The 10330-nt window shown below is 35.9% G+C and overlaps 1 protein-coding gene across 1 annotated transcript; it reads left to right on the top strand.

The window, feature by feature from the left end:
- Positions 1 to 511: 511 nt before the first annotated feature.
- LOC138387310 (kelch-like protein 9) lies at positions 512 to 4980 on the top strand. Its single transcript, XM_069474253.1, has one exon. It carries the CDS (start codon positions 1054 to 1056, stop codon positions 2905 to 2907), a length of 1854 nt encoding a protein of 617 aa, XP_069330354.1. The 5' UTR covers positions 512 to 1053; the 3' UTR covers positions 2908 to 4980.
- Positions 4981 to 10330: the final 5350 nt, after the last annotated feature.

Raw genomic sequence — 10330 nt, 5'->3', positions numbered from 1 at the left:
TAGAGAGACAAATCCTATGTGTTTTGAATATAAAATATGAATTCAATTGTGTGAGATAAAAATTAAGTGCTTTATACAGAAAAAAAATTAATCATCCTCCCCCTACCTATCTTCTGCCAGGTTTCCTCACAATTTACACAAAAGCTGCATTTGATTGTTATTCAAAAGACAAGTCAAGCCAGGAAGTGTAAATCTTTAAAAAAAAAAAAAAAGTACCCATTTTGGGAAAGGAAGAGCTCAGACATTGAGAAAAATTTAACACCAAAAGTGCAGGATAATATACGTGCACTCATTCTACCTCATTTACTCCCACAGACACTGCGACTCGAAGAGACCCGACTGGCACCCACCCCAGACAACTCAGCTTCCGCAATCAGCGTCCTCCCCAACTCCAGCGCACTTCCTCCCGCTCCCGTTGCCCCTCCCGTTGCCCCTCCCCCACGCGCCCGCCTACTGAGGAGCGCTGGACGCTGCGCAGCCGCAGTAGCTGCCGTGGCCGCTCCTAGCCCGAGGGATCCTGGGACTAGGCCTTTCCGGAAGGATCCGCTCGGCGTCCCGGGCTAGGCCAGTGTTCCAGGCCCAGGTTCAGGCCCGTGTTCCAGGCCCTTGCTCGAAGACAGGCTGGTGGCCGCCGCGACGCTCTAGTGACGGAGGAGGGTGCAGCGGGCCGCTCGCTGAGGTGCCCGGACTCGCCACCGAGCGAGCCGCGGAGCCGCAGTACGTGGCGGCGCCCCGCTCCTTGGCCCGAAGCGGAACTGCTGAAGGAGCGGCCGCGCTGGCCGGCCGGACGAGGTGAACCGGGTCATTTAACTGCCTTCAGGTGATGAATCATCTTTATAATAATCAGATTTGAGGTCCACAGCCATTTGTGGTCCTGCTACGGGACAATTTTCAGTGGATGACTGGTGTGTCCTTAGGGGTGCCACAGTGACTGCTTGCCCTTGATAAGGAACGCGAGCTCTCCTGCTCTTTGGACACCTCCTTTCTTGTAAAACATTCGGGTTATAACCTCTTTCTCCGGCTTACATCTCTGTGCAAGAGGAAAGCTTTCACATGAAAGTGTCTCTTGGTAACGGCGAAATGGGCGTCTCTGCCCATTTGCAGCCTTGCAAGACAGGAACCACACGCTTTTTTACCAGCAATACTCACAGTTCGGTGGTATTGCAAGGCTTTGATCAGCTTAGAATAGAAGGATTGCTTTGTGATGTGACCCTGGTACCTGGTGATGGAGATGAAATCTTCCCTGTTCACAGAGCTATGATGGCGTCTGCTAGTGATTATTTCAAGGCTATGTTCACAGGTGGAATGAAAGAACAAGATTTAATGTGCATTAAGCTTCATGGAGTCAACAAAGTTGGTCTGAAGAAAATCATTGATTTTATTTATACTGCAAAACTTTCTCTTAATATGGACAATCTTCAGGACACCCTTGAAGCTGCCAGCTTTTTACAGATTTTACCTGTTTTGGACTTCTGTAAAGTATTTCTTATATCAGGAGTCTCTTTGGATAACTGTGTTGAGGTTGGACGAATTGCTAACACCTACAATCTTATAGAAGTGGATAAATACGTTAATAATTTCATCCTGAAGAACTTTCCTGCTTTACTGAGTACTGGGGAATTTCTAAAACTTCCTTTTGAACGTCTTGCCTTTGTGCTTTCCAGTAATAGTCTTAAGCACTGTACTGAACTTGAACTCTTCAAGGCTGCCTGTCGTTGGCTAAGGTTGGAAGACCCTCGGATGGATTATGCTGCAAAATTAATGAAGAATATTCGATTTCCACTGATGACACCACAGGACCTCATCAACTATGTGCAGACAGTAGATTTCATGAGAACGGACAATACCTGTGTGAATTTGCTTCTGGAAGCTAGCAATTACCAAATGATGCCATATATGCAGCCAGTGATGCAGTCAGATAGAACTGCCATTCGATCTGACTCTACTCACTTGGTAACCTTAGGAGGAGTTTTGAGGCAGCAGCTGGTTGTCAGTAAAGAATTACGGATGTATGATGAAAGAGCACAAGAGTGGAGATCTTTAGCCCCCATGGATGCTCCCCGTTACCAGCATGGCATTGCTGTCATAGGAAACTTTCTTTATGTAGTTGGTGGTCAAAGTAATTATGATACGAAAGGAAAAACTGCCGTTGATACAGTTTTCAGATTTGATCCTCGGTATAATAAGTGGATGCAGGTTGCATCATTAAATGAAAAACGCACATTCTTCCACTTGAGTGCCCTCAAAGGACATTTGTATGCAGTTGGTGGGCGCAGTGCAGCTGGTGAACTGGCCACAGTAGAATGTTACAACCCAAGAATGAATGAGTGGAGCTATGTTGCAAAAATGAGTGAACCCCACTATGGCCATGCTGGCACAGTGTATGGAGGCTTAATGTATATTTCAGGAGGAATTACCCATGACACTTTCCAAAATGAGCTCATGTGTTTTGACCCAGATACAGACAAATGGACACAGAAGGCTCCAATGACTACAGTCAGAGGGCTGCATTGCATGTGCACAGTTGGAGATAAGCTCTATGTCATTGGTGGCAATCACTTCAGAGGAACAAGTGATTATGATGACGTTCTAAGCTGTGAATACTATTCACCAACCCTTGACCAGTGGACACCAATTGCTGCTATGTTAAGAGGTCAGAGTGATGTTGGAGTTGCTGTCTTTGAAAATAAAATCTACGTTGTTGGTGGATATTCTTGGAATAATCGTTGTATGGTAGAAATTGTCCAGAAATATGATCCAGAAAAAGATGAGTGGCATAAAGTCTTTGACCTTCCAGAGTCACTTGGTGGCATTCGAGCTTGTACCCTTACAGTTTTTCCACCTGAAGAAAACCCTGGGTCACCTTCTAGAGAATCACCTCTTTCTGCACCTTCAGATCATTCTTAGGTCTAAGATGTAATACCGTTGCAGTACATCTTGGATGATCTCATACTTCGTCAGTTGTATCTTCTTACAATGAATGGTACAGTTATTAGATAAAAAGGTAACTGATGTTATTTGTCTTGTTTGGCTTAGTATGTTTATCAAATGGTTAACAAATGTATTCAACATAGCTAGCTGTTTTAACAAATGAAAAAAGATGTAGAAAAATGTTTAGATGTCTTTTTGTGGTGTTATATAAGTCAAATTGTAGGTGACTGTAGTAAATATATAATTTTGTCTATTGTGCTTCAGAGTTGAAAGTTTGCATATTTGACTGCAGAACATCAAAGGGAGGCCACCTGCTCTAACCTAAAATAATAAACAAGTGGTCACCAAGTACTATTAGCTACCTCCCTCTTTTCATAGCTTCTGACATATCTGTCAACTAATTAGATTGTGTGGTTGCATTCAGAATATGTGAAATTTCTTAGGCAGATAGGAGAAATATTAACTAGAAAAAACATTATAGCACTAAGTCAGGTTTTGGTATCTCTAGAGGGAGAAAGAGAAAGAAAATATACACACATAATACAAATGCACACACATATGCATACTTATGTATATACGTACACACACACATACTTAAGTATATACATACACATAATTTTTAAATTGGCACTTCAACTATGGTGAAATTGTTTTCAAATTTAAATTGTTTTCTTCCACAAAGCAGCTATTTCTATTCAAATGGGAATTCAGTGCCAGAGGATAAATGTCTATATAGTCATACTGAATTTAGATAGATAAGGGCTACAGCATATTAAATTGATAACCAAATTTGTCATTTGGCTAAATTGTTACTTCAGATGAAGCTTACATTACTTTTTCTGCTTGTATATTCTATAGAGTTGCTTTTACACAGATTAGCAAAGTTCAGGTTTCAGAGAATTGCTTTTGCTCAGTAAATTTAGGCTCTGCTTTTTTCACCTTTTTCAGTAAAAATTTATGATGTGAAAAAAGCAAAGAAAAATATTCTGAACAAAGTTAAGAGAATTTTAAGTTCAGTCTCCCAACTTAGTCATCCTTACATGATTTTTTGTGATTTGGGGTGATTGATTGCCCTGGTGCTGCTCCAGTCCATGTGCATCCTGAGCTGTGTGATCTGCCTCAAGGTTATGATTCTGAGCACGCAGGAGATACACTCTCTTCTGCATCAAGCAGAAAAATGTCCATTTGGCCATGTCTCAAGGACAGGACCAATTTCAGATTCCCTAAGCCAGCTACAGTAACCCTAGAACACTGTTGTTTTACAGGCAGTAGTAAAGTAGACCTTCAGCCTCTTTGATACCAACGGTATTGCTATTGGTTGAGAACCACATAGGGAGATTTTAATGGGACTTTATCAGCAAATGGAATTATAGGTGCCCTTGGTAATGAGTGATTCTAAAGAGGTACTTTCCTGGAATAATTGTCTACCTGAAGAAAAAATGTTATGTATACATATATATGTACATATATCCGTATACCTTGGCAATTGTGAGAGTGTAAATCAGGAATAATTTTCTCTTTATTGACAATCCCATAATAAAACTCAGGAACCAAGGCAAAAGGAATTGGCTTCTAGGGATCTAACCTTACTGCCCATACAAGTGTTGATTCATTTTAATGCTTTTTATGATTTCTGCATTGGCAGAAATTTTCATACTTTCTGTGTTTTTTTAATGACTCAGTTTTTTATTACTAAAAATATAGCATATTTGAGTACATTTAGAAAAAGTAGAAATTACTGTTAAACTTTGTTGTATTAATAGCAAGAAATGACATCCCAATCCTTTTCTTGAATATTAATGAGGTTGAATATTTGTGTATTAATATTTTGGGTAACTGTGTTTCCTCTTTGATGAGTTGTTCATGTCCTTTGCCCTTGTGATACCTGTTGAAGTTGCTTTGTTTTTCATATCAAGTTGTAGAACTCTTTATATAATAAATATAATTTAACTGGCATTTGTTTGCATTGATTTTTCTTCCTCAGTCTATTACAGTTTTATAATAAGGCAAGGCCAGTTAATTTTTCACATCATAATTGTCTGTCTTTTTGCATTTTGACTTTTTAGGGATAATTTTGTTATGGTTTCTTTATTTTTTGTGTAATATTGATGTATTAGTTTTTCAGTGCTAATTCTTACATGCCAAGGTGTAGAGTCCTGCTTATTTTCTATTCTGTATGTCTTTTTTTTTTTTTCCTCTCGTTGAAAAAAAGGTTTCTGCCTTCTACTATGTCTGACCCTGGTGCTTTGTAATAACTTAAGTATTGCTTAACCAGGTAAACTAACTACTAACATCTATACCGCCAGCCTCATACACCCTACCTCTCATCTTTTACTGTCCCATTTTCTGCAGTTGACAGCTCTCTTGGCAGTCATACAAATAGCTGACTGATGCTGTGCTAATACAGGTTGAGCACCCTTTATCTTAATCCAAAATTCTCCAAAATCCAAAACTATTTGAAAGCTGACATGATGCCACATGTGGAAATTTCCACACCTGACCTCATGTGACTGGGTTGCAGTTAAAACACAGTTAAAACTGTGCTTAATGCACACAATTATTAAAATTGTTGTACAAAATTACCTTCAGGCTATGTATATAAGGTATATGTGTAATATAAATGAATTCTGTGTTTAGACTTGGGTCCCATCCCTAAGATATCACAAGTATATGCAAATATTCCAAAATCCTTTTGGAGAAGGGATACTCAACCTGTACTGCTACTTAAACCTGGAATTCCTTCCTTATAGAGATGGAAGGTTTTAGGTGGCTTTGAAATGATTGACTGGAAAGAGATTTATTTTCATAAGCTTATAATTTTTTAGAGAAAAACCAGACTGTGGAAAAATATTTAAAGAAAAGGATAAGAACTACAAGCACATAAGCATTCTGTTAACATTTCTTGTTTTAGTTTTTCTGATAAGTATTCAAAAATTAACATTTGTTAGCTTTTCTGATATAAAAATGTCTTATAGAAAGTACAAGAAAATAAAAGTAAACAAAAAGTAATTATCAGTGATTTCACATGCCAAAGATTACTTCTGTTACACATACATATGTATGTACAAACATTTGTCAGATTTTTTCAAACAGGGCAAGACCCTAAGCTAAAAGCTAGATGATAAACAAATCCAACTTCCAAAGACACAGACTTCTATCACTATGACTTCCCAGTTTTTAAAATCTTGTATGTAAGGTGTTTTTCCTAATTATCAAGTGCATGTGCATTAAGAAAAACATTTCATTTTTATTCAGACAAATCCAGATGTAATTTTTTCCCATTTGCTAGTATTTATATAGTTTACCTGCAAAGCAAACACATTCAATCATGTTCAAATTTTTGTAATTAAAATTATTTCATCATTATTAAGACAAACTGTGCTCCTACAGAACATTTTTAAACTATTAATACATAAGCATACCATAAAGAATTAAAAACAATGTCCCATCCCCAGCTTAACTAATTATTAACAACTGCTGAAAGACCTTCAGATAAATTTACTTCTCTAAGTGTCAGTTTCCCCGTTTATTTGTGAGTTTGGGTGTGGTCGTTAATAATTCTGTCTACATCAGAGTTGTAAAGAGATAATATTATCAAGTGATTAGCGTAAGACATGCATAGAGAAGCATTCAGTAAGTGATAGTTGTTACTAACAAAGTTAGCATAATTTTTGGCTTTAGTTTCATCTTAATGATTTTCAGGTTATTTTTTGAAAGTATCAAGTATCTGTACAATATTCCATTTCATGAACATGCCATATTTTTTCCATTTCCCTATGTGTAGATACTTAAATATCTACCACAAGTTTCACCATTTTCAATAAAGCAAGATTTAGTATTCTTACATAAAACTTTGCCCATATTTACTACCCTGTGGTAAATGCTAAGTAAAATCTGAGTCAAATAGTATAAGCTCTTTTAGGCTCTTAAAAAATATTGCCAGGAGTATGCCAATATATATTTACAGCAGAATTGTGTTCAGTGACAATTCCAAAGAAAATCTTTGCAGTTCTAGTTACTTTACTCTTTGCATTTACATTTCTTTAATTACTAGTTAAAATTTGTTAATTGAGCATGGATATTTTTCATACGTGAATTTGTTCCTGTCTTTTGCTGTAATTGTCCTATTTGCTATTAATAATTTTTTTCTCAATTTATGGCATTTTTATAGAGCCAAATTACTCAGTTTAATGTGATCAAATACGTACATCTTTTTTGCATTTTGACCTTTAGGTGATAATTTTGCAGAGGTTTTTTGTTTTTTAACATAGTACTGATGTCATATTACTTGTTCTTGATCCTATAACTTTGTCAGTGCTAGTTCTTGATATGCTAAGGTGGCATTTACTGCTTGTCTCCTGTTAAAGTAGCTTTTTTTCCTGATTGAAATCAAGATGAATTTTTCTGAAAAATTTATAAAATTTCCTTTTATATTAAGAATATTAATCTTTATTCTCTATTTTTACAGGAAGTATCTGCCCATCATTTTTCTGTAAGCAAAAAAAAAAGTTGATTTTTCTTTGTAATGTAAAATTAGTTTGTCATTTTTTTAATGCTTTCTTGCAAAATTTTTCCCCATCATTAGGTGGTATAATTATCCCAGTATTTTTTTATTGTTATTGATACAACTTTCTATACTTTTGATATAAAATCTAATGTATGTTTTCAAATTAGAATACTCTTCACTTCCTCACTGAATTTTTATGCTTTTTAAAAAATCATATGATAAAATATTTATAATATGGGCAATTTAGGGTCTTTTATTCAGTTCCAAGAACTTAATCTTTTATTCAGGTTGTCTATGGTATGTGTATAGATTGCTGTTTTGAATGGGATTTCATTTTCATGTTATATTCTAAACTGTTGATAGTAGTAGGAAATATATTGTTTTAGCATAATTGGTTTTCTTTCTACATTACTGACTCATTGATTCTTACAGGGTTTTTTTGGGGGGGTGGATTCTCTTGTATTTTCACTTTAAAGAATTATCTGCATATTATAAAAACCAATTTCATATTATTTGTTTAATAAATTAAAGCATTGGTTAATAATTCCAGCAAAATTATAGTAGTGACACGAGGCATTGTGTCTTGTAGGTAATTTTTAATAGTAATAATTCTCATTTTAGAATTCCTTTGTTAAAGGAAGATATTTTTGATCTTGTTTATGAAGTACTTCTTTAATTGGAGGTCTTAAAACATTAGGGATGCATATCTTCATCACAAATACTTAGCAAAATTTATTGAGTTGGCAATTTTTCTCATGTCAAATACTGAAAAAGTTTGTTTTTAACTGTTTCCAACTGTGGGGTTAGAAAGCATTCTCATATATTGCTGAGTACTTTATCAATTGGTATAAACAGTTTAGAAAGCAATCTGGCAAGAGTAGTAAAATGATCTTCCAAGTTTCATACCTTTTGAACAGTAAGTGTATTTCTGGAATTAATAAATGAGAGAAAATAAGCCAAAAAACGGTCCTGTTAGCATGATATGCTGATTATTATTTGCCTCCTTAATATGAACTCTATCAGACCTTTCCTAAAATACATTTAAAAATGGGTTTTTAAAAATTCTTTGTACCCTGATTTTGATACTTTATCTTCATCTAGTATTCCATTGTTGAGCATATATTTGAATGGCTGAATGACAGAAGACTTAGATGTTCATTAAGGATGATTGCACACACTGCAGAACTGTTTTAAGTTGTGTTCCTTAACCAAATGCACTAATACACAGGAAGAGGTAGTTCCTCTTTAACAGTCTTGGAGTAACCAACCTCTTTCTAGGGGCTATTGTCATCCTACCATCTACTAGCTGAAATTAAAAGTCCTTGTTTAGATTAAGATTACAGAAAATGTATCTCTTTCAAACAAAACAACAGTAATAACAAAAACCAGCAGAAATTTTATAGGATATGTGAAAGTTCAAAGTCGCTAGCTTTTATCAATTACACAAGTAAATATTAAAAACCTTTGGTAACTCTTGGTGTATAGTAGATTGAATAATTAGAATATATTTTTAAAGATACAGATTTAAATTGCTTTGGCCTTTATTGATAAATTCATATAATTTGAATTTTTAAATCTGCAACATTTCATCTAGGTTCTAAGCATTCACGATTCCCTATGCTTTTTTTATTTTCATTTTTTAGCAGAGAGCCTCATCACAAAGACACTTACAGAGTAAATCTTTTCAATAGCAGAAAGGATGTATGGCATTATATATCTAGCTATAAGTAAATCTGACAACCTCCTAATATTCTAAGAACTTTTTGTATTGGTTTGCCCCTGTGGATGTGAGGATCAAATCATTACTGTTGTAACCACATAACTTTCACCCAATCCAGAGACACACATACATAAGCACACGTGTGTGAGACACAAAATGGTTTCTGGACCAGCTGATCTAAATTTTTCTTAGTACAATCCATAGGCTCAAAGAAAGTCTACTTCTTGGCTATGTGAATAGTAAGAATGGCATCAATTACCCATTTCCTCATTCTCCAAAACATTGTCACAAAACAAAATATTCTCATACACTGAGCATTCTTTTCCTCAGGATGGATGGGTCTGAAAACAGGTGATCTCTTAATAATGCCTCCTGAAAGATATCAAGAGTGCACATATCCCAATATTTCTTTTCTACATAGAACTGAAGGAACAAGGATAGATTTCATGCATCTTAGAACACAATGAGTATAAAATTAATGACAGCAGCCAAGTGCCCCAAGCTTCAGATGTTCACTGTGTACAGCTCCTCCAATTCTAAGTCCAAAGAGTATGTCTAGCTCTTTACTAGTCCATCTTTCAGAAGGCCGTTACAATAGAGCCTCACAACCTCTTACAATGGAAGTTTATCATTCTTGACTCATTTTACCCAAAAGACAGTCAGCAGAGTACATGTTTGTATGAGTGGGGGGCAGGTCTAACTTCTACTGATTCAAACAACTTGATCTTACTTGGAGAGTATACTTTATCACTTAGAAGTCAAAATATTCTTCTAGCCAGGAAATAGTGATCCATAAAAACTTCTTTCTAAATCATATTAAATCATGAACAAAAACCTACCTAATATGAAAACATTTATTTCTTTATACTAGGCAGCGTTTACTTCATTTGGGGTTTTGTTTTGTTTTGTTTTGTTTTGTTTCAGAATGTGTCTTGCTCTATCACCCAGGCTAGAATGCAGTGGCATGATCATAACTCACTGTAGCCTCCAACTCCTGGGCTTAAGCGATCTTCCCACTTCCCCCTGTCAGCCTCCCCTGGAGCCGATACTTCAGTTTCTTGTTAATCTCTCCACCCTTCTTTAGATGAGAACATCACAAACAGATTTCATAAAACCTTCCATATATCATATGTATATACACATACTTGAAGGCATCACTTAAGCTCAAAGAT

This window comes from Eulemur rufifrons, chromosome 7 (assembly GCF_041146395.1).
Source record: "Eulemur rufifrons isolate Redbay chromosome 7, OSU_ERuf_1, whole genome shotgun sequence".
Classification (NCBI taxonomy): domain Eukaryota; kingdom Metazoa; phylum Chordata; class Mammalia; order Primates; family Lemuridae; genus Eulemur; species Eulemur rufifrons.
This window is presented reverse-complemented; position numbering and strand designations above follow the sequence as displayed.

Coding starts and splice junctions, on each gene's coding strand:
- LOC138387310 (XM_069474253.1), top strand. CDS start 1,054: ATGAAAGTGTCTCTTGGTAACGGCGAAATGGGCGTCTCTGCCCATTTG.